Source organism: Rana temporaria, chromosome 6 (genome assembly GCF_905171775.1).
Source record: "Rana temporaria chromosome 6, aRanTem1.1, whole genome shotgun sequence".
Classification (NCBI taxonomy): domain Eukaryota; kingdom Metazoa; phylum Chordata; class Amphibia; order Anura; family Ranidae; genus Rana; species Rana temporaria.
The window spans coordinates 29,054,345-29,081,790 of NC_053494.1; the positions used below are offsets into that span (position 1 = coordinate 29,054,345).

General features: G+C 46.5%; 1 protein-coding gene across 3 annotated transcripts in view; it reads right to left on the reverse strand.

Moving 5' to 3' along the window:
• The window catches only part of CAPN15 (calpain 15), an 89,645-nt gene extending 63,502 nt beyond the window's left edge, over positions 1–26,143 (reverse strand). Inside the window, exon 1 of one of the 3 annotated variants that reach the window (XM_040356543.1) lies at positions 26,019–26,143. Coding sequence is in view for 1 of the 3 variants with exons in the window: in XM_040356542.1 (XP_040212476.1) it covers positions 25,914–25,918 (5 nt within the window). In the remaining 2 variants the exon portion in view is untranslated. Of the gene's footprint in view, positions 212–25,913 lie in introns of those variants that run through there. The other 2 variants (XM_040356542.1, XM_040356541.1) reach the window with 2 other exon arrangements.
• Between the last annotated feature and the right edge of the window lie 1,303 nt (positions 26,144–27,446).

The following is a 27,446-nucleotide window of genomic DNA, read 5'->3' on the forward strand; positions in this document are numbered from 1 at the left end:
AGGGGAGGGACAGAGGAGGAGGAGGACAGCAGGCATGGGGACACGGCACAAGGACTAAACCAAGGGAAATGGGCACAGCTGTCAGGAGACGGGGAAGAAGGGAGGGAGGGACACACATAGAGCAGGGAGGAAGAGGCTTGGGAAGGAGGTTACAGGGAATCACCTTTATCACACACAGCCAGCGTGCAGAGGAGAGAGGAGAGAGAAAAGTGGCACAAGTGACTCAAAATGAAAATGGAATTCACAAGCAAGAAAAAAAAAAACAATCTAGAGAAAAAAAGAGTGCGTTGTGGACAGCTGCGTCCCTCTCTCCCGGGTGACACACCGACATGGGCATGTGTGGGTGACGGAAGAGGAAGACGCAGAACCTGTCCCGCAGCATTCAGGTGTAATTACAGGACGGTAAGTGGTGTCACCCCGCTGGTGTCATCATATAAATACATCCATCCATAGATCTCTACCACTGACAAGGCTCCTTCCAAACAATTAAGCATCATAAAAAGAGGCGGCAATGCGCGTTACCCAGAGTCCAGATACCGGCTTACTCGCTAGCTATGATCGCTAATCGCTGCTTTTATTGGACAACAATGATTTGCATTAGTTTCAGGAAATTACCCATTAGCGCTGCTTGTAAAGTGATGCACAGAGGCTTACCTAAAGGAGCTATTAAGTTTAGTGCATTAAAGCCCCACTCCAAACAGGAGGGAAAAAAAAGTATACCCCCCCATTAAGGATTAAGGCTGCGGCCGTGGCTCACAGCAGGGGTGCGGTGCGTCCCTGTGCAGTGTTTTAGATGCGAATTTTAGGCTAAATTCGCACAGGACCCTTTACCAGTGCGGATCGCGGCCACCATGGAGATGTGCGAACCGGCTTCATCGAGAGCCGGTCACAGTCTGTCATGCAAATCGAATTTAGTCCTGGGTCACACTGGTGCGATTCGACAAATCGGCGGCATTTGGCAGCAATGGCATCTGCGGCGCTGCACCGATTTCAAAAAGTAGTTTTAGGTCGCGTAATTTCAGGCCGCGATTTACGTTGACATCTGCACAGATGTCTCTGAAATCGCGGCCGAAAAACCGGGACTGACAAGCGGGAGTGAAATTGTTCAGCTGAACTTGCACGGCTTCATTCCCACCCTCAATGTGAACCTGGGCTTAAAGGGGTTGTAAAGGGAATTATTTTTTTCCCTTAAAGCGGAGTTCCACCTAAAAATGGAACTTCCGCTTAACCCACTCCTCGCCCCCTTACATGCCACATTTGGCATGTCATTTTTTTGGGGGGGGGGAGTGGGGGCTTCAGGAGAAGGGGACTTCCTGTCCCACTTCCTCCTTCCGCCGAGGGGCTGGAAAGGCAATTAGCTTAATCGCCTTTTCACAGCCCCTCCCTGTAGGCGAGCGCCTGTCTAATCGGACGGCGCCGCGAGCGCATGTGCACTGCCGCTCGCGCATGCGCAGTGGGTGCCCGGCCATGAAGCCGAAAGCTGTCACTGCGAGGTGTCCACACTAAGAATGAAGACGCCGGCCGGCGAGGGGGGGGGCGAGGAGCGGAGCCCCGGCTGGCGCGACGCTGGAGCCGTGGAGCAGGTAAGTGTCAGTTTATTAAAAGCCAGTAGCTACACTTTTTGTAGCTGCTGACTTTTAATAAAACTTAAAAAAAGGTGGAAAACCCCTTTAATAGCTTCCTTTACCTTAGTGCAGTCCTCCTTCACTTGCCTCATCCTTCCTTTTTGCTTTTAAATGTCCTTATTTCTTCTGAGAAATCCTCACTTCCTGTTCTTCTGTCTGTAACTCCACACAGTAATGCAAGGCTTTCTCCCTGGTGTGGAGAAAGGCTCTTGAGGGGGGAGGGGGCAAGCAGGAGTGTCAGGAGGACAATATCTACTTTGCAGATAGAGAAAGGAGCTGTGTGTTAGTGGGCGTCCTGACACTCCCCCCTCAAGAGGATTTCTCCACACCAGGGAGAAAGCCTCACATTACTGTGTGAAGTTACAGACAGAAGAACAGGAAGTGAGGATTTCTCAGAAGAAATAAGGACATTTAAAAGCAAAATGGAAGGATGAGGTAAGTGAAGGAGGACTGCACTAAGGTAAAGGAAGCTGTTTAGGGAAAAACATTTTTTTCTTTTACAACCCCTTTAACGTTCATTAAAGTAGAAGTCCACCCTAATGCACCCTAGTACACACAATGGGGCAGATCCACAAAGATCTGCCCCGGCGCAGCGTAACTGAGATACGCTACGCCGCCGTAACTTACTTTTGTTAGGTTCGAATCCAGAAAGAATTTGCGCCGTTACGGAGGCGTAGTCCATCTCTCGCGGCGTAACGGCGCGTAATTCAAATCGGCGAGTAGGGGGCGTGTTTCATGTAAATGAAGCATGTCCCCGCGCCGAACGAACTGCGCATGCGCCGTCCCTAAAATTCGCGTCGCAAGGACGTTATTGTTTTGACGTGGACGTAAATTACATCCGGCCCGATTCCAGAGCCGCAATGCTTAGTTTCATGGCCACAGGGAGAATTATACCCTCTGTCGTTTTCTGTGGTTGTATTGCCCGCTGAACGCAAACCCATCAAAGTGAATTGGGGCATTCTGCACAGCTGTGTGCAGTGAGATCGAGGGATTAAAGCAGGCGACGAGAAGGCGATACAACACCTCCTTGCCGCCTGTCAAATGCTCTCTGAGGAGCGATCTGCATTCTGATAGCTCTTCAGAGACCAAAGCTACTGTGAACGAGCTTTAAAACTGCCTTTCCTGGTTCCCTAGACCTAAATGAATATTTAACCCTAGCAGGGGCAACCCCATTGCATAGGAGGAGTTTTACTCACTCCCCGCTGCCATGTGGTGGCATGGGTACTTGGGGAATAATCGATCAGGGACCCGGTGCCGTCACATGGAGGCAGGGAAAGAGTCCTTTGTAGGTTCTAAGTCAAGTCTTCCTGTGTTGAAACGGCCACCAGTAGTCTCCAGTGTGACAACGCAAGAGCTCAAGTGCGAGACTGGGACAAGGTGTTGTCACTCGATAACAGGAAGTGCCCTAACAAGATGCTCCATGGTAGAAATCACCTGCCATTACAATAAGGATGCAGAGTTTAAAAGGCTGAATGTAACTTTTGGAATGTGATGAATGTGTTAAAGCTTATATGAGAATTAACGAGCGAGTTTCCGTCTGATGAGTGGTTATTTGAAGGAAGTATTACTCAATATGTACAGATGGGTGTGTAAAAACATGGACAATGCCTATGTAAATACAAGGATTAAACCGGTGGCCTAAGTGTCCGACACCCGCTGGTCCCAGGAGGCAGCACTGGAAGTGCATGTAGCAGGTAAGGAGAATGTAAAATGGCGCAGCGTTTTCAGAGGGCACTAAGGTGGGAGTAAAAAAAAAAAAAAGGGTCAGGGGGGGGCCAGTGATCAAAGGGTCAGGGGGGGCCAGTGATCAGGAAATAAAATGTTTACTTTGTCTATTTAAAGCGAAGCGACTGTCTCCAACTAGACCCTTCCCCTAGACTTTCTGCGCACTTCTCTGCAAATAGCCAGGGCTTCCAGGTGTACGGAAGAAAGTGACCATGTCCCAGAATACAGTGCTCGAGCCTAAACAACCAATCACCAAGGCTGTGTAAGCTCTGACACCACCTGACATTAAAGGGGTTGTAAAGGTACAATTATTTTTTCCTATATAGCTTCCCTTACCTACAGGAGAGTCAGGACCAGTGGCGTATCTAGGGTATGGCAGCCATGGCAAGTGCCATGGGCGCCATGGGGAGGGGGGCGTAAAAAAGCTACCCCCTGCACAGAAAAACCCCCACCCCTCCTCCTGCGGCCGCCTCCCGGCATCGCGGCCGGCCTGCTGAAGAGCGGCGCCAGCACAGCAATTGCCAATATTGCTACTTGGCCTGGGAAGGGGAGTTACAGGTGCCCCCATGACGGCCTATGACTGGCCATTGATAGCACAGTGGCTTCTTTTGATGGGCACAGTGGCTGCAATTGATTTTTTTTTTCAGTTTGTTTGCGCGCCCCCCCCCCCCCCCCCCCCAAAAAAAATTCAGCACCAGCCGCCAGTGGTCCCCAGTGTCCCTCTCTGTCCTTGTCGCACTGCGTCCCTCCCTGTCCCTGGTTATCTGAAAGGTTTCAAATGTTTTGAGGCAATTTTGACGTCAAATTTAAATTTAGTTTTAGTCATAGTCTTAACTAAAATGCCATTTCAGGTTGGGTTATTGCACATTGTGACTGGCTCTCTATGGAGCCCGTTCACACTCCCGAGCGGCTCCAATGCAAATTGCACAGGAGTCTTGTGCGTCTCTTGGTCCATAGGTGTACGTTGGCCCTTTAAATAGCCTTAGCAGGCGCGCCATATGACTTGGAGCTGATGCACGTGCCTGTGATGGAGAGGGAGATAGAGTAATGTAAACAGACAGATCCTTTCCAAAAAAAGTGCAATTGTAAGACCGCTGCACGAATACATACGGTGTGACAGAAAGTATTGCAACGACCGCCATTTTATTCTCTAGGGTGTTAGAACCCCCAAACATTATATATATTTTTTATTCTAAGTAAAGGAGGTGGGCGGGCAGTGAAAAACGGGCAGGAGAAGCTCCATTAGCATTGCTGGTTGCCTGGTCATACAAACGGCCACCACAAGAGCATGCCAGAGAAGCATAGGACTGCAGAACGCCGCAAAGCCGCGGGGGGGGGGGGGCGAGGCACGCAGAAACAGGATACCCCAGCTGTAAAGCCCCAGGTCGCTAATTCTAGTCGCAAATGCGGCCTGGCGCCCGGGGTTTGTCGAACCCTGTATTATAGCAACATGTAGAATTTTTTTTTTTTTAAATTGCTTTTTTTGTTTATAGCGCAGAAAATTAACACCGCAGAAGTGATCAAATGTCACCAAAAGAAAGCTCCATTTGTGGGGGAAAAAAAAAGGACATCAATTTTGTTTGGGTACAACGTCGCACAATTTTCAGTTTAAGCGACAGAGGGCTGTATCGCCAAAAAAATTGGCCTGGTCATTAAGGGAGCAAGTCTTACTGGGGCCGACGTGGTTAAGCATTTAACCTGTTCAGTGCTGGGGGGGGGGGCTTTCAGTGGCGTCACTAGGGTTGGTGTCACCCGGTGCGGTAAAACATGGTGTCACCCCCCCCCCCCTCTGTCTAGGCTGCCCAGCACCAAGCAGGCAGCGCACGGGCACGGGGCGCACCCCAAACCAGCCCCTGTAAATGATAGTATAGGGCAGTATAGTGGCAGGTTAGGGTAGTATAGAGTGGTATAGTGGCAGGTTGGTGTAGTGGGGTGGTATAGGACAGGTTAAGGTGGTATATGGCATGTTGGGGTGGTATAGGACAAGTTAGGGTTGCATAGGGCAGGGTGGGGTGGTATAGGGCAAGTTAGGGTGGTACAGGGCAGGTTGGGGTGGTATAGTGCAAGTTAGGGTGGCACAGGGCAGATTGGGGTGGCACAGGGCAAGTTAGGGTGGCACAGGGCAAGTTAGGGTGGCACAGGGCAAGTTAGGGTGGCACAGGGCAAGTTAGGGTGGCACAGGGCAAGTTAGGGTGGCACAGGGCAAGTTAGGGTGGCACAGGGCAAGTTAGGGTGGCACAGGGCAAGTTAGGGTGGCACAGGGCAAGTTAGGGTGGCACAGGGCAAGTTAGGGTGGCACAGGGCAAGTTAGGGTGGCACAGGGCAAGTTAGGGTGGCACAGGGCAGGCACAGGGCAGGCTGGGGTGGTACAGGGCAGGCTGGGATTGCACAGGGCATGTCAGCTAAAAAAAAAAAAACAGGATGGTGTCACCCCTCTAGCGGGTGTCACCCGGTGCGGACCGCACCCCCCGCACCCCCCTAGCAACGCCTCTGGGGGGGGGGGGGTAAAGGGGCTGCCAATGGAGTAAACCAGAAAAATGTTTCACTTTCTTAAGGGGAGTGAACATTTTGTCTGCTTAGCTATGATGTGGAGGATGGAGCATGCAGCAGCAATATAACAATTCTTACCGTCATCCTGACATTTAAAGACACCGCATAAAGGATTGAATTTTCTCCCTAAAGGGGAGTTTTTAAGCCTTTTTACATTCTGTTGCTGACGGTAAAAAAGTCGCGTGCCACGTTCTGTCACAGCTAAACCCGCCATCCCTGAACGTGACACAGCAGAGGCTCGGTGACACCACAGAAATATGTCAGCTATCCTGATAAAAGGGAGGGAAAAGCTGGAGCTGAGCGTTGGCCGCACTTAATGACAAAGTGAGAAGTTGTCAGTGAGGGAAGGCTGAGGAGATAAGAAGCAGGGAGAATGATCAGAGGGGACAGGATGAGGATTATGGAATGAATGGTCTGATAAGACTCAGTAGCTCCATTTCCTAGAACTACCGACCATATCTGCTCACATGTTCTCCTCAGATAAGACTTCCCCAGACCAATAACTAACCAGCAGAGGACCGAAAGGCTGAAGGCTCACCAAGAATTACCGCCAGGACTCTGCTGGAATGTCAGTTCATAAGGCCCCATCACCACCCACCTTGCACTATAAAAAGGTACCCACAGACCTAGGAGAAGGGTTCCCACCATTGCAAGATAATACCGCAGAACAATGATGATATAAAACATCCATGTTTTCATTTAAAGTGGAGGTTCACCCGGAAATAATGCTTTTTAACATTAGATTGAGGCTCATTTTGTCTAGGGGAATCAGGTAGTATTTTTTAAATCGAAGCAGTACTTACCGTTTTAGAGATACATCTTCTCCGCCGCTTCCGGGTATGGGCTGCGGGACTGGGCGTTCCTATTTGATTGACAGTATTCCGACGGTCGCATACATCGCGTCACGATTTTCCGATAGTAGCCGAACGTCCTTGCGCAGGCGCCGTAAAGAGCCGCTCCGACGTTCGGCTTCTTTCGGCTACTCGTGACGCGATGGATGCGACCGTCGGAAGCCTGTCAATCAAAATAGGAACGCCCAGTCCCGAAGACCATACCCGGAAGCGGCAGAGAAAATCGCTCTCTAAAACGGTAAGTACTGCTTCGATTTTAAAACAACTAGCCGATTCCCCTAGACAAAATGAGCCTCAATCTAAGGGTAACATTTTTTTATGGGTGAACTCCCGCTTTAACCACTTCCTTACTGGGCACTTAAACCCCACTCCTGCCCAGACCAATTTTCAGCTTTCAGTGCCATCGCATTTTGAATAATAGCGCGGTCATGCAACACTGTACCCAAATTACGTTTTTATCATTTTTTTCCCCACAAATAGAGCTTTCTTTTGGTGGTATTTTATCACCTCTGCGGTTTTTCTTTTTTGTTAAAAAAATAAAATAAAAAAAAAGATTTTATTTTTTATATTTTGTTATAAAATTTTGCAAACGGGTAATTTTTCTCCTTCATTGATGTACGCTGAGGAGGCTGTACTGATGGGCTGCATTGATGGGCACCGATAGGTGGCACTAACAGGTGGCACTGATTGCTGGCAATAATGGGCACTGAGTGGCAATAATGGGCACCAATCGGCAGCATTATTAGGTGGCACTGATTGGCATCACAGGTGGGCACTGATAAGTGGCACTTGTGGGCATTGATGGTGGGCACTGGCAGGCGGTATTTTTGGGCACAGAGGAGGCAGATGTGCCTCCTTCCTCTTCGTGACCAATTTCCCTTGTAAACAAGCCGGTGATCGTTTTTTTTTCTCCCATGTTAAATGGCAATTTCTCTAGTGACTTTGGGGACCCGGTACCAGCCGGTCGTAGGTCCCCTGAACCCGAAACTTGGCACACATGTAGCCCAATTTCTCCTCTACAAGTGTGCAAAGTTTTTTGTCTAGGGGACCTACAGCTGGGGAGCACCGATTTTTCAAACCCGGGCACCCCTTCCATAGACTCCCATGTTAAACGTCATTCTTCTCATGGGCACAGTGAGGCACGCACATGGACACAGTGAGGCATGGGCACAGTGAGGCACGCACATGGACACAGTGAGGCACGCACATGGACACCCTAGGCCAGGGGTGTCAAACTGGCGGCCCTCCAGCTGTTGCAAAACTACAAGTCCCATGAGGCATTGCAAGGCTAACAGTTACAAGCATGACTCTCACAGGTAGAGGCATGATGGGACTTGTAGTTTCGGAACAGCTGGAGGGCCGCCAGTTTGACACCCCTGCCCTAGGCTTATACTCGAGTCAATACGTTTTCCCATTTTTTTGTGGCAAACTTAGGTGCCTCGGCTTATATTCAGGTCGGCTTATACTCGAGTATATACAGTAAATTATAGCTGCCCTCCTCCAACAGCAAAGTAGGGAGTCCATATACATAAATGAATACTCCTCAAATAAAATAGAGCCAAAACGCAGTATAGTTCCCCTCGATACCGAAGCCGATACATACCTCCTTCTCCGAGATCCTGCCAATGAACCCCTCCCTGCATTTACCTCTCTTCCCTATTCTAATATTTGGTGACGTAGCTTGGATTACTAACTAGAGATAGATATAATATACATATAATGACTCATGCACGATTGTGCAAAGGAGGGGGGAATCTTTCTGCCTGGTATGCGCGCACTCCCCCCATTCACACCTTAGATAATGTTTAAAAAATGACTGTTGATTAGCCTGGAACAGAAATGACAATCGTCTTGCTCAGCGGTGTGTGCGCACACAACACAAGAAGACATGACTTGTAAATATGGGTGTAATGACTACCTTCTTCTCAATAAAATATTCATGAGAAAAAAAAAAATCTCAGCAGCTGAGCCTGGAGAAGAGTGCAGATTATATGGGAAAGTCCATGACAGACGATCGATTCTTTCCCCAAATCGGCAGGCCGGATGTATCCGATTGGGCGATGATCATATAGTGTCTGTGGGGGGCCTTTACTTTCTCTATGACCGCATTAGATGGAATGTATGAACACTATGAATAGGGGGCTCCCTGCTAATCCAAGCTTAGTCGGTGTTGTTATGTTACACATGTATAACCTGAATGTAGAATCGAGTAAAAGGGAATCCTAGTCTCCCCGTGTAACCCTCTGACCCAGAGATGGAGCTCCGGCAGCTTCAGTTTCCAGCAACTGTTATCTACAAATAGCAGCACTTGGCGGAGACTCAGGAACGTGCGAGGAAAGCCACAGGGATCCAATATATTTTATATATATATCAAAGGCTGCGACTTCTTAGCTGAATAATATACGAGAAAACTCCCGGAATGTCTTTCTTCATCAATCAGGGGGCAGGCTCTCACATTGGGGGGGGGGGAGACCCATACGTTATTTTTTATAGTTCACAATTATGCGCGGCATTAGCTAGGAAAATCGCAAAAATATCTACAAAACGTTAAATAGCTGGATAATGGGTTAAGAAAATCAATAGCAAGAGTTTAAGGAACATTCACCACACTAATCCAACAAAACTCAACCAAGCCCCAAATTTAATCACCAACCTAATCTTTTAAGTGATTGTAAAGTCTCATTTTTTTCCTATAAATATAACAAACATACTTATACTTCCCTGCTCTGTAGGAGTGGACTTGCACAGAGCAGCCCGGAACCTCCTCTTCTCGGGTCCCTCTTCTGTGATCCTGGCCACTTCCGCCTGTTCAGTGCCCCCACAGCAAGCAGCTTTCTACGGGGGCACTGGAGCCAAGCCACCACTTCCTGTGTTCATTCAGACACAGAGCTCCAACCCCTCTCTCCCGATTGGCTAGCTGACTTTGATTGACAGCAGCGGGAGCCAATGGCACCGCTGCTGTGTCTCCGCCAATCAGGAAGGAGAGTCTCGGAAGGCTTAGACACCCGTGGACGTCGCTGGACAGAGTGACCCCAGGTAAGTGTTAGGGGGGCTGAGGGAGCATAGAATGCATTAAGATGAAAAACTCTTCTTCCTTTATAATCCCTTTAAGGGTTCGTTCCCCTTTCCCAAAAATAACCTGTGCAGCTTTTGCTTAAAGCGGAGTTCCACCTAAAAATGGAGCTTCCGCTTAACCCACTCCTCGCCCCCTTACATGCCACATTTGGCATGTAATTTTTTTTGCGGGGGGGGAGTGGGGGCTTCAGGAGAAGGGGACTTCCTGTCCCACTTCCTCCTTCCGCCGAGGGGCTGGAAAGGCGATTAGCTTAATCGCCTTTTCACAGCCCCTCCCTGTAGGCGAGCGCCTGTCCAATCGGACGGCGCCGCGCGCGCATGCGCAGTGGGTGGCCGGCCGTGAATCCGAAAGCTGTCACTGCCGGGTGCCCACACTAAGAACGAAGACGACGGCCGGCGAGGGGGGGCGAGGAGCGGAGCCCTGGCCGGCGCGTCGCTGGAACGTGGAGCAGGTGAGTGTCTGTTTATTAAAAGCCAGCAGCTTTACTTTTTGTAGCTGCTGACTTTTATAATAAACTTTAAAAAAAGGTGGAAAACCCCTTTAACCTCTTGACCACCGCCCCATGTCAAAAAGACGTCCTCCTTTTTAAAGTTGAATATCTCGATAACGGCAGCAGCTGCTGCCACAACCGAGATATTCATCTTTGCAGGGGGCGGTGGTGTACACGATAACGGCGGTCTCCGCGGCGGATTCGCCGCGAGATCGCCGTTATCGGTGGCGGGAGAGGGGCCCCCCCTCCCGCCGCTCTCCCGCGCTCTCCGCCGCTTACCGGAGCCGTCGGTAGCGGCGGAGGGGATCCGATGTGTCCGGCAGCTGAGCGGGGACGGGACTGAAGGAGAAATCTCCTTCACCCGTCCTCATAGCTCTGCTGGGCGGAAGTGACGTCAAAACGTCAGTCCCGCCCAGCCTCTTAAAGAAACATTTTTTTTTTTGTCATTTGAAAAAATGACATTTTTTTTTTTTTTTTTTTTTTTTTTGCATTTAAGTCTAATTATGAGATCTGAGGTCTTTTTGACCCCAGATCTCATATTTAAGAGGACCTGTCATGCTTTTTTCTATTACAAGGGATGTTTACATTCCTTGTAATAGGAATAAAAGTGATCAATTTTTTTTATTTTATTTTTTTCAGTGTAAAAAATTATAAAACTAAATAAAAATAAATAAGAAAACCAAAAAAAAATTTTTTAAAGCGCCCCGTCCCGACGAGCTCGCGCGCAGAAGTAGACGCATACGCGAGTAGCGCCCGCATATGAAAACGGTATTCAAACCACACAAGTGAGGTATCGCCGCGATCGTTAGAGCGAGAGCAATAATTCTAGCCCTAGACCTACTCTGCAACTCAAAAAATGCAACCTGTAGAATTTTTTAAACGTCGCCTATCGAGATTTTTAAGGGTAAAAGTTTGACGCCATGCCACGAGCGGGCGCAATTTTTAAGCGTGACATGTTGGGTATCATTTTACTCGGCGTAACATTATCTTTCACAATATATAAAAAAATTGGGCAAAATGTATTGTTGTCTTATTTTTTAATTCAAAAAAGTGATTTTTATCCAAAAAAAGTGCGCTTGTAAGACCGCTGCGCAAATACGGTGTGACAAAAAGTATTGCAATGACTGCCATTTTATTCCCTAGGATGTCTGCTAAAAAAAAATATATAATGTTTGGGGGTTCTGATAAATTTTCTAGCAAAAAAATTGTGATTTTCACATGAAGGAGAGAAGTGCCAGAATTTACCTGGTGGGCAAGTGGTTAAGCTGGATAATGCCCTTGCTATAGGCCAGGGATATGCAATTAGCGGACCTCCAGCTGTTGCAGAACTAAGTCCCATGAGGCATAGCAAGACTGACAGCCACAAGCATGACACCCAGAGGCAGAGGCATGATGGTACTTGTAGTTTTACAACAGCTGGAGGTCCGCTAATAGCATATCCCTGCTATAGGCCATTTAAAGGGTTACTGATCCCAGGACCCGGCATTCACTATATCTGGTCTCCCACACTACACAGAACATGGAAATGCAATCGTTTTAGTAAATATAAACTGCCAAATACTTTTTCTTATCAGCAGTTAGAGCAGTCTTGTGACTTCTATCAGTGTCTGGTTAAAGCTTGTAGGAGGAGTTTTCATTCTAGTCTGACTGTCCTATGAGGCTGCAGGACCCCTGACCCTCTGTCTGGACAGTGCTGATCTCTAATATTATCATCATTATACCGGATTTATATGGCACCAACAGTTTGCACATTGCTTTACAACATGAGGGCAGATAATTACAATACAATTCAATTCAATTCAATACAGAGGAATCAGAGGGCCCGTTCATTAGAGCTTACAATCTAGGAGAGAGGGTTAAATTATACAAAAAGTAATAACTTGGGGGGGGGGGGGGGGGGTGATCTGATGAAGAAAAGCAAAGTACAGTAGTTTGGTGTGGGCAGGATAAGCTTTCCTGAAGAAGAGGAAGGTTTTCAGGGGATTGTCTAAAAGCAAACCGAGTAGGAGATAAAAATCAGACAGATTGGGGTAGGGAGTTCCATAGAATGGGAGAGGCTCTGGAAAAGTCCTGGAGACGAGCATGGGGGGGGGGGGCAGAGGTAACAACACTAAACTGAGCATGTTCAGCTTGCCCCCAAGGCTCTGTACTATAAGGGGAGGAATTGGGCATAGTGGAAGAAGAGGAGGACCAGAGAAGACAGGATCAAACAGCCTTTTTAGACAATACAGAGGGTTAACCCCTTAGGTTCCACAGTGAGTCCAACCAGCATGATTTACTGAATATACAGACTGATTTTACTGTTGTGGGTTTGGTAACACTTTGAAAGGATAAGTAAAAAAATAAAAATAATGTGCATTTATTATTTATCTCTTTGGAGCCTGATAAGAATTGCACAGGTGATCAGAGGATCGCTGGTGGCATGCAGGTCCCCTTCAGGTCTGTCAGTATATCTGTGGACCCGTACTGACAGGCAGATACACTGACAGGAACCAATCAATGGACTACCACGGGAATCCACAGCTCCATGGTAGTTCATTAAAAACTACAAGCCGACAACCGCAAAAGGATGATGGGGCTTGTAGTTCATTCACACACAGAGCCCAGTAAATGAATGATACGGCGGCCGTGTGGGTGGAGTGGCTACATTGATTTTAAAAAGTGACAGCTAGTACACACCATTCACCTTCAACAACCCCACAATCAGTACTTTCTAAAGATCCCCACACATTTAATTCTTTGAATTCTGTGACACCTATTCACTATGAGTAGGCACTGCTGTGTCACACATTCCACAGAGCCTGCCTTCTGAACTACAGAGCTGAGAGGAGGCGGGGTTTCAGGAGGCGGAGTCAGTACAGGAAACATTGCTTGCAGGTGTATCGTCACATTCTGCTGCCTATCGTAGAATGCTGCGGAAGTCACGTGGCGGCCAACTGTGCATGCGCGATGCGTTCCAATGGATTCACGACAGTACACACCAGTGAAACCTCGGTCGGCATCCAGGCTCTTTCCTTAACATCCCCGTGGATTGGAGGACGTTAAAAAAAGAGCCAGGAGGCCGAGCGAGCGGAGCGAGCCGTCCGAGCTAAGCGAGGACGTGAGGCCGACTGGCCACTTTCCTCTAATTCCACGTCGCTCTGAATGCCGGGTTCGCTGGTGTGTACTGTCGTAAATCCATTGGAACGCATCGCACTTGCGTTTGGAACGCATCGCGCATGCGCAGTTGGCCGCCACGTGACTTCCGCAGCATTCTACGATAGGCAGCAGACTGTGACACTACACAGGCAGCAATATACCATCTGCATGTGGTTCTATATTGCTTAGAAATTGAGAGGAGAAGCTGCAAAGCATGCAGGGAAGTTGTAGAAAGAGATGGCCAAAAGACATGCAGAACTCACAACATGAAAGGATAAGCCTTTTCTGGACTGTTGGTTCTATATAAATCACGAATAAGAACAATGATATGCTGTGTATTATAATTATAATAATAATAATAATAATATGTTGTGTATAATAATAATAACAATAATAATATGTTGTGTATAATAATAATAATATGTTGTGTATAATAATAATAATAATAATAATAATATGTTGTGTATAATAATAATAATAATAATAAGTTGTGTATAATAATAATAATCATAATAATAATAATAATAATAATATGTTGTGTATAATAATAATAATCATAATAATATGTTGTGTATAATAATAATAATAATAATAATAATAATATGTTGTGTATAATAATAATAATAATAATAATATGTTGTGTATAATAATAATAATAACAATAATAATAATAATAATAATATGTTGTGTATAATAATAATAATAATATGTTGTGTATAATAATAATAACAATAATAATAATAATAATATGTTGTGTATAATAATAATAATCATAATAATAATAATAATAATAATAATAATAATATGTTGTGTATAATATTAATCAGGGGTTGACAAATTTGTTTGGAATCTAGGAGCCAGCTAAAAAAGTTAGGAGCCAGAAAACGCGCCCCGTCCCGACGAGCTCGCGCGCAGAAGCGAACACATACGTGAGCAGCGCCCGCATATGTAAACGGTGTTCAAACCACACAAGTGAGGTATCGCCGCGATTGGTAGAGCGAGAGCAATAATTCTAGCCCTAGACCTCTTCTGTAACTCAAAGCATGCAACCTGTAGATTTTTTTAAACGTCGACTATGAAGATTTTAAAGGGTCGGCATTCCACGAGCGGACGCAATTTTGAAGCGTGACAGGTTGGGTATGAATTTACTCGGCGTAACATTATCTTTCAGAATATTAAAAAAAATGGGGATAACTTTACTGTTGTCTTATTTTTTTATTAAAAAAAAAAGTGTAATTTTTTCCCAAAAAAGTGCGCTTGTAAGACCTTTAAATTGAAGGATCAGTTCCCTTGAAATACCATTTTCTGGGTAGACCAACCACTAAGATTTTATCAGTGCAGCTCATGGATGACCTCCCTGTGATCCCTGGGATGGGAGTGCAGGATTTCCTGGTGTATATCAGTAGCTCACACATTGCAGGAGACATATCAGAGGAGAGCAGGCAGGGAGCACACATTACTGTCACACATGACAGGTCTCATAGCAGTGACCCCTATGAGGACCCTATAATCAGCACTTCTAGCAGTGCTGCCTCCATGGTCAGCGGAGCATTGGAACGCTATGCCGTGAAGTCAGCGAAGCAGTAAAAGAAACACAGGAAGACACACAGGAAACTCTACAAATGTCCCAAGTCCAGAACTGAAAACCAACAGCCCAAAGGGATAAAAAGCTGGAGAAAGCCTTGTACACAACTTACAGACATGTGTTCCTATATCTGTACAAGGCCTGTACACACCATGTGCAGCGACTGGCATTTTTTTGGTACTTTATTAAAAATAAATCAAAAGCCTTGCCACGTAACAACACAAGGCACCGCACCTCACTGCTGACCCACAACTTGCACTAGCCCTTCGGGATTATTGTGGCGTGCAGCGCAATAGGCTCTAAAACCGCAGAAGTTTCACTTACAAAGATAGGGAGACACGTGTCCACCCTGCAACTCACCACGACCGACTAAGGCCGGTGATCTGTCGTGCTGGTTCCAGCTATCGTGGAAGTTCCAGCGCATGCGCAAGCTGATGTGCTGAGATGGTTCCAGCTATCGGAAAAGTTCCTTCAAGGACTGCGCAGGTGCAAACTTGCTGACGGAAATCCCCGAACCGCGGCCGGCATCCAGGGCGACGTGGATTTCGAGGTAAGTGGCCAGTCGGCCTTACTACACTCGGACGGCTCACTCCGCTCGCTCGGCCTCCTGGCTCTTTTTTTAACATCCTCCATTCCACGGGGATGTTAAAGAATGAGCCTGGATGCCGGGTGAGGTTCGGAGATTTCCGTCGGGAAGTTTGCGCCTGCGCAGTCAGTGAAGGAACTTCCCCGTTAGGGGAACATTGAGGACAAGTCACCGGCCATACATGGAGTAATCGGTACATGCGCATTGAAGCAATGGCACGTCGTGCCGTTGCTTCAGTTAGCTGTGCCATAACCGGCAGCTTCCGGAGTGACATCATCTCTGCTCAGGCCAATCACACGCTTCGGGAGAGATGTCCGCGGGCAGAGGGGGGTCGAGGATGGCTGCTGGGGCTTCAAACCAAGGTAATACATAATGAGCTAGTATGCTATGCATACTAGCTCATTAAGCTTTTGTCTTGCAGGTTTTTATTTACCGTATTTATCGGGGTATAGCGCGCACCCCTAAAGTTGCCCCGAATTCCTGTGGAAAAAAGTTTTTTTGTACTTACAGTTTTGGTGTCTTGCGCGGCGTCCATCGGCGGCCTCGTCGGGTCCGGCGTCCGTCTGCGGCTTCGGGTGTCCTCTTCGTCGGGTCCGGCGTCCTTCTGCGGCGTCCTCGCGTCCTCCCCGCGCCTAGTTTGAATACTGCCCCGACATATACAGAGCGCAGTACACTCGTGTATTGTCGGCAATGCTCGGCTACTCTCGCACTGACGTCCTGTACGTCCAGGACGTCAGCGCGGGAGGAGCTGAGACTGCCCGACAATACACGAGTGTACTGCGCTCGGTATATGTCGGCGCAGTATTCAAACTTGGTGCGGGAAAGCGGGTATCGGCGTATACCACGCACCCACGATTTTGCCCTGATTTTCAGGGCAAAAAAGTGCGCGGTATACGCCGATAAATACGGTACATTTTTTTTACATTTACGGGTTTACAACCACTTTAACGAATACAGAACTGGACTAACCAGTGTCTTTTATATCTTCCTAGAGCAGCACTATATTAATGAGGAAAATAAATCTCTGGTACGCAAACACTTATAGTACTAAAATCAGACATCCAACGTGTCATAAATCTGTCCTCAGGCTGTTCTACGAAACTGCATCCTGTCACCCGCTTCCCGCTCTTAATATCGCCCTTTCCTGTTTAGGACGATATAAAGCCTTACTATTGCTGGGAAACACTCACAACTGAACTAGAGAAATCTGAATATTGAGAGTGTAATGATTACCATATTGTATGTACACTTATGTGTTATATTTCCCTTTTATTTAGCTGGACTGTTTGGTGAGCTTTCTGAAAACGCACCAAACCTGCAGAATATAATAGAAGTCTATGGCAAAGTGGTGGAAAGCCAAAAGGTAAACTGCGTTGGTAAACCGCAGCGCATCAGACCCAATTGGACCCTCCATGCACCTCTAAGGAGTGGCAGAAGTAAACAGACTTGTGTCCTACCTCCAATCCGATCCAAGTATAGTGGGCTGTGTCTGTGTCCGCTCTGCATATGCAGCGCAGACATTGACCTGCCATCCGCCCGCTCCGTTTATTGTAGCCCACGACCGGTTACCAAGCTGCTTAAGTGGGCCTTGTGCTTTAAAAAGGTTGGGCACCCATAGACCATACAATTTTCTTATTCAATTTCCTTAAAATTTACTTTCAACTGTGTAGTACAAGGGCCTGCCTGGCTGAATACACATTGAAAGTGTTTAGATTTGACCTCATATTATATGTTTTTTGGTAAATCTATAGAAGAAAATTGTATAATGTATGGCCAGCCTTAATTGTGAATGGGCCCTGAACATCTCCTGTGCCTGTGTCTACCATCCATTCATCCCTGCAAACAAAAAACACCTCTTCAGATCAATGCTGCATTTTGTGTCTGACCATTTCTTCCAGCTCTGCTGTAGTCACCTTTTCTTCCTTCACATAATAACCCGGGAACATAGCGCCGTGTAATTCTACTCCTTCAATATGCAGAACACAGCCTGACAGTCCTGGTCACAGCCATGAGCTGGAGGCTTTCTAAAGACACGGACAGATAGACAAAGATATCACTCCATAGAGATCTCCCTCCATACTGATCACTCCATAGAGATCTCCCTCCATACTGATCACTCCATAGAGATCTCCCTCCATACTGATCACTCCATAGAGATCTCCCTCCATACTGATCACTCCATAGAGATCTCCCTCCATACAGATCTCCCTCCATACTGATCACTCCATAGAGATCTCCCTCCATACTGATCACTCCATAGAGATCTCCCTCCATACTGATCACTCCATAGAGATCTCCCTCCATACTGATCACTCCATAGAGATCTCCCTCCATACTGATCACTCCATAGAGATCTCCCTCCATACTGATTACTCCATACTAGGGCTGCAACTAACGATTATTTTCATAATCGATTAGTTGGCCGATTATTGTTTCGATTAATCGGATAATAGCCTTAAAGCGGGAATTCACCCTAAAAAAAAAATTTAAGATTAGATTGTTGCTCATTTTGTCAAGGGGAATCGGCTAGTTTTTTTTTAAATCGAAGCTGTACTTACCGTTTTAGAGAGCGATCTTCTCCGCCGCTTCCGGGTATGGGCTGCGGGACTGGGCGTTCCTTCTTGATTGACAGGCTTCCGACGGTCGCATCTATCGCGTCACGAGTAGCCGAAAGAAGCCGAACGTCGGTGCGGCGCTATATGGCGCCTGCGCACCGACGTTCGGCTACTTACATCCACTTTAAGATGCAGGGAAGAAGCATCCTAAACTCCAAATAACAAAATCAGCTGAGATTTGTTCCCACCATCACATTGTGTAAACGCGCATATTACCCCAACGCCTGGCACCCCACACTACTGGTGATGGTGCAACGTGGTGCTATTTAATCTGGATGGCACCCCAATGTACCTTGCAGACAGAGGAACGCCAACACACTATGTTGCGGGACGTTGCATTAAAAAAAAAAAAAAAAAAAAAAAAAAAGACGCAGGTTCCGATTTTTGGACTGACGAGTTGCATGACTGCCCATTCATTTTAACCACTTGCCGCCCGCCAATGATATATTGACGGCGGCAAAGTGGTTGTCTGATCCTGACCGGACGTCATATGACGTCCTCAGGATTCTGAGCCGCTGCGCGCTCCCGGGGGGCGCGCATCGCGGCGATCGTTGTTGCAGGGTGTCAGTCTGACACCCCGCAACACCTATCACGGTAAAGAGTCTCTCACGGAGACACTTTACCACGTGATCAGCCGTGTCCAACCACGGCTGATCACGATGTAAACAGGAAGAGCCGTTGATGGCTCTTCCTCACTCGCGTCTGACAGACGCGAGTAGAGGAGAGCCGATCGGCGGCTCTCCTGACAGGGGGGGTTCGCGCTGATTGTTTATCAGCGCAGCGCCCCCTCGGATCGCCACACTGGACCACCAGGGAAGCCCACCCTGGACCAGGGAAGGGCAAAAAAAAAGGGGAAAAAAAAGATGCCAATCAGTGCCCACAAATGGGCACGGACTGGCAACATGGGAAAATCAGTGCCACCCCACAGTGTCCATCAGTGCCACTCCACAGTGTCCATCTGTGCCACCCATAAGTATCCATCAGTGCCACCCATAAGTGCCGCCCATGAGTGCCCATCTGTGCCACCTATGAGTGCCCAGTGCCGCCCATGAGTGCCCATCAGTGCCGCCTATGTGTGCCCATCAGTGCTGCCTATGTGTGCCCATCAGTGCCGCCTATGTGTGCCCATCAGTGCCGCCTATGTGTGCCCATCAGTGCCGCCTATGTGTGCCCATCAGTGCCGCATACCAGCGCCGCCAATCAGTGCCACCTCATCTGTGCCCATCAGTACTACCTCATCGGTGCCCATCAGTGCCGCCATATCAGTGCCCGTAATTGAAAAGAGAAAACTTACTTATTTACAAAAAATAAACAGAAAAAAATAAAAACGTAATTTTTTTTCAAAATTTTCAGTCGTTGCGCAAAAAAAAAAAATAAAAAAAAAAAAAAAAAAAAAAAAAAAAAAAAATCGCAGAGGTGATCAAATACCACCAAAAGAAAGCTCTATTTGTGGGGAAAAAAGGACGCCAATTTTGTTTGGGTACAGAGTAGCATGACCGCGCAATTGCCATTCAAAGTGCGACAGTGCTGAAAGCTGAAAATTGGCTTGGGCGGGAAGGTGCGTAAAAACAAAAAAATTATAAATATATAAAAATAATAATAATATTTTTATATTATATATATTTATTTTCAAATATATATATATATATATATATATATATATATATATATATATATATATATATATATATATATATATATATATATATATATATATATATATATATATATATATATATATATATATATATATATATTTTTTTTTTCGTATACACAACTTTCAACATCCAATTCAGACTTTCCAAACAAAAATTCCTGAAGGGACAAACCCGAAAATTTCTCTCATATACGTGGACAGAACAAATGATTTTCTATTAATGTGTGCGGTTTTCGTACGAGAAAAATCAGATTTGTGCATGAGCAGAAAAAAAAAAAAAAAAGAGAAGAAAGCCTTCGTCAGATGAGAATTTGTATAAGAATTTCAGACATTTCATTTCTATCAGCAGTTCCAACCTGCTGTGAAACATCAAGAAAAACTGGACGATCATTTGCCCAATTTCCTCATAGTGTGCACACACCTTAAGGCAGGGCAAAAAAAAGGTGTGCACTTTTAACGCACTAATATGTGACCCTTGCCTCAATCTGAAACCTGCCCTTGGGCTCAAGTAACAGATCATGTGATCGCTGACTCATCATGTGACTGCTTATTATAAACACAGTGCTTTGAAAAAGTATTCATACTCCTTGATATGTTCCACATGTTGTCATGTTACAACCAAAAACGTAAATGTCTTTTATTGGGATTTTATGTGATAGATCAGGGGTAGGCAACCTGTGGCACTCCAGATGTTGCAGAACTACAATTGTAACTGCCAACCTTGAAATGCCTTATGGGAAATGTAGTTCCACAACAGCTGGAGCGCCAAAGGTTGCCCAGCACTGTGATAGACCAACAGAAGGTGGCACATAACTGTGAACCTTTTTTTACAAATAAATATGTGAAAAGTGTGGGGTACATTTGTATAGCGCCCCCCTGAGTCAATACTTTGTAGAACCTTTCACTGTAATTACAGCTGCAAGTCTTTTTGGGGATGTGTCTACCAGCTTTGCACATCTAGAGAGGGACATTTCTGTCCATTCTTCTATGCAAAATATCTCAAGCTCTGTCAGATTGGATGGAGAGCGTCTGTGAACAGCAATTTTCAAGTCTTGCCACAGATTCTCAATTGGATTTAGGTCTGGACTTTGACTGGGTCATTCTAACACATGAATATGCTTTGATCTAAACCATTCCATTGTAGCTCTGGCTGTATGTTTAGGGTCGTTGTCCTGCTGGAAGGTGAACCTCCCCTCCAGTCTCAAGTCTTTTACAGACTAACAGGTTTTCTTCTAAGACTGCCCTGTATTTGGCTCCATCCATCTTCCCATCAACTCTGACCAGCTTCCCTGTCCCTGCTGAAGAAAAGCATCCCCACAGCATGATGCTGCCACCACCATGTTTCACGGTGTGGATGATGTGTAGTGTTAGTTTTCTGTAACATATAGGGTTTTGTTTTTAGACCAAAACATTACATTTTGGTCTCATCTGACCAGAGCACCTTCTTCCACATGTTTGCTGAATCCCCCACATGGCTTCTCACAAACTGCAAACTGGACTTCTTATGGCTTTCTTTGAACAATGTCTTTCTTCCTGTCCGTGCCATGCTGCCGACGTATATAGTCGCGCGCTGGCCGGCAAGCAATTAAAGTGGAGCTCCACCCTAAAGTGGAACTCCTGCTGATCGGAACCCTCCCCCCTCCGGTGTCACATTTGACACCTTTCAGGGGGAGGGGGGTGCAGATACCTGTCTAAAGACAGGTATTTGCACCCACTTCCGGCCACACAGTCTAGGGCAGACTGCGGGCATGACGTCACCCGTCCCCCCGTTGTGCTCTGAGAACACTCGGCTCCCAGAGCACAGCGGGAGCCAATCAGCAGGCGCAGCGCAACTCACGCATGCGCCGTAGGGAACCGGGCAGTGAAGCCGGAGCGCTTCAAGTGGAGTTCCACACATTTTTTTATGTTTGTCTGTGCTGCATGCCCTAATCGCATAGTAGTCAGAATGGACAATTTTTATTTATTTTGTTGCTTGTAAATACCTTTATTTTGTAGTCCTTCATTACTTCCTCCTCCTTATTAGCCTAGGCTATTAAGTCACAAGGCTATTCGCAAGTGTTTCTGGGATAGGCATCATGTATCCCAGTAGTCCTTGCAAATAGCCTATTTGCATAGAGAAGGGGCGGCAACTTCCTCTGACACTCCCGTTGCTATGGAAACCTGACTGAAACCTATTACATCGCTTGTGCAGCACTGAGCATGTGCGAGACCTGCAAGGCTGAAATCCAGGAAGTCATACAGTCTGGCTTTATGATGCCCACACTGAAGATGTCCACGGTCTATTTCCAGATTATAAACTAACTAAATGCTCTAACAACCTAACAAAATGGACCTTGCTTGTGTATTACAGGGGTATTTATATATAAAAAGTGAAATTGTGGGTGGAACTCCCCTTTCACTTCCTGGTTCCCTCACTGAGGATGGCGGGGAGCAGCAGAGTGACGAGCGATCGCTCATCCTCTGCTGCGGACGGCGCTGGACTCCAGGACAGGTAAGTGTCCCAATATTAAAAGTCAGCAGCTGCAGTATTTGTAGCTGCTGGCTTTTAATTATTTTTTTTCATGGCACATCCGCTTTAAATACGAAAAAGTCTTTTTTTTAATAAAAAGTATTTTTCTTAACTTTTTTTTATCTTTCAGCAGCTTAGTAGATGCCCCTTACTTATTCTTATGTGGTAGTTCAGTGTTCATTTTGACGTCAAATTTTGAGTTAGTCATAATCTTTTGAGTAAAAGGCTTTTTCAGTTTTAGTTGTTAGTCATCGGAATTGTTTCAGTCATATTTTAGTCGACTAAATTATTCTATACAAAATGAACACCGATTGGTTCACACCAATGTGGGGTATAGGTGTGCACTGCAAAAAAATAAAAATCTAATTTGCAATTGTATGACAGCTGTAAGGCATCGCAATGCACATAGATTTACATAAAAGCGTACAAAAAAAAGGCAGCAGCACTTTAATGCGATTCGGCAGCACACGTGCGTTATATCCAGAATGATGTGTGCTGTGTGGTTTGAATGAGCCCCCCTAACAGGATCAATTTTACAACATACCTTGATTACAGAGAAATCAATCTGCAGGTAGAGGGAAGGTGTGGCCGGGCTGACGTCCCAGTATTTATCACAAGTTGGACAGAACTCGGCATTACAAACAATTATGGTGTAAAAAATGTAAATAAAAAAATGATAAGAGGCAGCCTGTAATCTACTGTTAACAGCCACGTTTGTTTTTTTAAAACACTTTTTCATCTCTAATCTAACTGCTAAAGTACAAGCCAGGAAAGTGCAAACTTGCACAAGATATTAAATAGATAATTAAATACATAAAAAATAAATAAATAAATAAATAAAACAAACACACACACACTGGCGGCTTGTGGTGTACCAGGGTATGCATACTTCTGCTTTAATGGGAAGGTCAATTTATATATATAAAAAAATAATAATAATAAAAAAATTTAATAAAAATCCATACCAACCAGCAGATGGAGCTCTAGTCTCCTTTTTACGCTTTCAGCATAGTTTCCTTTTTAGCTATGCTGCGGTTTCTACCGGACAAAGGGGAGGCCCCACAGATATCCCTGAAGATTTTTTTTTTAGCAAGCTGAACTTTTCATGACAACAGAGAACAGGTAGAACAGGTAGAACAGGAAAGCGTCCATTTTTTTTTTTTGCTGTGCTTATTCTTGTTTGTTTTAAATTAGCACCAGAGACGCTCTAAGATAAAGTTATCTATATCAAACTGGCCAAACAAAGAATGGACTATACCACCCAAAACAAAGAGAACATTAGAATGCTGCGGTCATTTTTCCCGGGCAGGTTTGAAAATGAATGAATGTATTTCTCATTCCAGGCAGTGAATGGCTGACTAATTGGCACACAAGGCGTGGGCCTGGCAAGAAGAAAAGGAAAAACTGGAGGAAAAGCAATTGCAGCGACCAATCACATACCATCTGTCACATTTATAGTGCAAAATAGAAAATTAAAAAAAGAGGGACGTTTTTTGCAAATCCACTACTCATACACATCTAAAGAGGCTCCGAGTGGAAACAGAAATAAACTTCAATAAAAACATTACTACTTACATCAGGCTAGATAACATAAACACAAGCAATTCTAATTGTTACCTGAGGGGTACAAACTTTCACCAAAATATTGTAAACACTCAAATTATCTATACAGTCATGGGGGCAACTAACAACATATGACACAAGTGGTAATATAAAGATACCTCGGGGTGGGGGGAGAGTAGACCAGAGGAGACAGGGGAGGATGGGGGTAGGTGGTGGTGAGGATGGGGGTAGTACAGAGGCGACAGGTGATGATGGGTGTAGTAGAGATTAGACAGGTAATGGTGGGGTAGGTGGTGGTGATGGTAGGGGTAGACCAGAGGAGACGGGTGATTAAGTTGGTGGTAGGGATTAGTCAAGTGATGATGGGGGATGATGGGGGTAATAGGGATTAGACAAGTGATGATGGGGGTAGTACAGAGGAGACAGGTGATGATGGGGGTGGTAGGGATTAGACAGGTGATGATGGGGGTAGAAGAAGATGATGGGGGGGGAAGTACAGAGGAGACAGGTGATGATGGGTGTAGTAGAGATTAGACAGGTAATGGTGGGGTAGGTGGTGGTGATGGTAGGGGTAGACCAGAGGAGACGGGTGATTAAGTTGGTGGTAGGGATTAGTCAAGTGATGATGGGGGATGATGGGGGTAATAGGGATTAGACAAGTGATGATGGGGGTAGTACAGAGGAGACAGGTGATGATGGGGGTGGTAGGGATTAGACAGGTGATGATGGGGGTAGAAGAAGATGATGGGGGGGGAAGTACAGAGGAGACAGGTGATGATGGGGGTAGTAGGGATTAGAGAAGTGATGATGGGGGTAGATGATGATGGGGTAGTACAGAGGAGACAGGTGATGATGGGGGGTAGATGATGATGATGGGGGTAGTACAGAGGAGACAGGTGATGATGGGGGTGGTAGGGATTAGACAGGTGATGATGGGGGTGGTAGGGATTAGACAGGTGATGATGGGGGTAGACGATGATGATGGGGGTAAAAGGGATTAGACAAGTGATGATGGGGGTAGTACAGAGGAGACAGGTGATGATGGGGGTGGTAGGGATTAGACAGGTGATGATGGGGGTTGATGATGATGGGGGTAGTACAGAGGAGACAGGTGATGATGGGGGTGGTAGGGATTAGACAGGTGATGATGGGGGTTGATGATGATGGGGGTAGTACAGAGGAGACAGGTGGTGATGGGGGTGGTAGGGATTAGAAAGGTGATGATGGGGGTAGTACAGAGGAAACAGGTGATGATGGGGGTAGATGATGATGATGGGGGTAGTACAGAGGAGACAGGTGATGAAGGGGGTGGTAGGGATTAGACAGGTGATGATGGGGGTTGATGATGATGGGGGTAGTACAGAGGAGACAGGTGGTGATGGGGGTGGTAGGGATTAGAAAGGTGATGATGGGGGTAGTACAGAGGAAACAGGTGATGATGGGGGTAGATGATGATGATGGGGGTAGTACAGAGGAGACAGGTGATGAAGGGGGTGGTAGGGATTAGACAGGTGATGATGGGGGTGGTAGGGATTAGAAAGGTGATGATGGGGGTAGTACAGAGGAGACATGTGATGAAGGGGGTGGTAGGGATTAGACAGGTGATGATGGGGGTGGTAGGGATTAGACAGGTGATGATGGGGATAGTAGGGATTAGATAGGTGACAGTGGAGGGTAGATTGGGGGGGCTGCAGCCCTCCAGCTGTTTCGAACCTACATGTCCCATGAGGCCCTACAAGACTGACTGCCAGAGGCATGATGGGACTTGTAGTTCCACAACAGCTGGGGGGGGGGGCTACAGGTGCCCACCCCTGGGGGTAGGTGGTATTGTTGAGGGTAGTAGAGATCAGACAGGTGATGGTGGGGGTAGGTGGTAATAGGGGGGAGTGGTAAAATTGGTGGTAGGTATATATCAGAGGGGGAGGGCGGCTCCTGTAACTTACTCCATGGTGCCATTAACCGGTGCAGCACCAGAAGGGAGACTCCTGGAAGGGCGCACAGTGCAGACCCGGCGGTAGGTAGTTGCGGTATCCAGGGGTGACACTTACCTCCCCGCTCCGGGCTCTGCCGGCTCCTCTTCGCCCGGTTTCCTTCCTCCTCTCTATTTCCGGGTCTCCGAAGCTCAGCAGCTCCCCCCGCCGGCGCTCGGCCGCATGCGCCGCCCCCTCCTGCCAGCCGACTACACATCCCGGCGTGCACCGCGAGCTGTCAGTGTGCAGCCGGGAGGGGGAGGGGCTGTCATGCCTGTGGATGTGCTGGAGACTGTAACCGGGAAATGTTTTTGCTCTTCCAGTTGATCAGACATCTGTCTCTGAAGTTGTTTTCTGGATATAAAAAAAAAAAAAGAAAAATTAAAGCTTTAATCAATTATTAATCACAAAAGCTGCAGTTATTTATAGAACTAATTGACCCCGCCCTGTATTAAAGGGATTTCCCTTCACTTCCGGTCCGCAGAATGACTGTACAGTGAGGGGACATCCAGCATTGGCCACACACATTATAAAGTCCTATTCAGCCTCCAGTATAGATCATCTAAATACATTCCAGGGGCATCACCATCAATGCATTTACTATTCACACCTCCCAACTTTCTGAGATGGGAATGATGCACACCTTTTAGGAAATGTGCGTAGCTATAGGACACACCCCCTGCCACGCCCACGTAAAGAAGAAGGGGCAGATTCACAAAGATCTGCACCCGCGCAGCGTATCTGAGATACGCTACGCCGCTGTAACTTACTTGGCAAATCTTTGAATCCAGAAAGAATTTGCGCCGTAAGTTACGGCGGCGTAGTGTATCTCTCGCGGCGTAAGGGCGCGGAATTCAAATGCGGCGAGTAGGGGGCGTGTTTCATTTAAATGAAGCGCGTCCTTGCGCCAAACAAACTGCACATGCCCTGTCCATCAAAACTCCAAGGGTGCATTGCTCCAAATGACGTCGCAAGGACGTCATTGGTTGTGACGTGAACGTAAATGGCGTCCAGCCCCATTCACGGATGACGAATAACATTTTTCAAATTCGACGCGGAAACGACTGCCTTACTTAACATTGCATACGCCACCAGATAGCCACTTTAACTATACGCCGAAAAAAGCCGAACTGAAACGACGTAAAAGAATGCGACGGCCGCTCGTACGTTCGTGGATCGTCGGAAATAGCTAATTTGCATACTCGACGCGGATTACGACGGTAACGCCACCCAGCGGATGCCAAAGAATTGCATCTAAGATCCGAAGACGTACGCCTGTCGGATCTAACCCAGATGCCGTCGTATCTTGTTTTGAGGATTCAAAACAAAGATGCGACGCGGGAAATTTGAAAGTACGCCGGCGTATCAGTAGATACGCCTGCGTACTTTCTTTGTGGATCTGCCCCAAAATATATAAAAAAAAAAAACAGGTGCAATTCTGTGCACCATAAGAACAATCATAGGGCCAGATTCACGTAGCTCAGCGGATCTATAGATCCGCTCGAT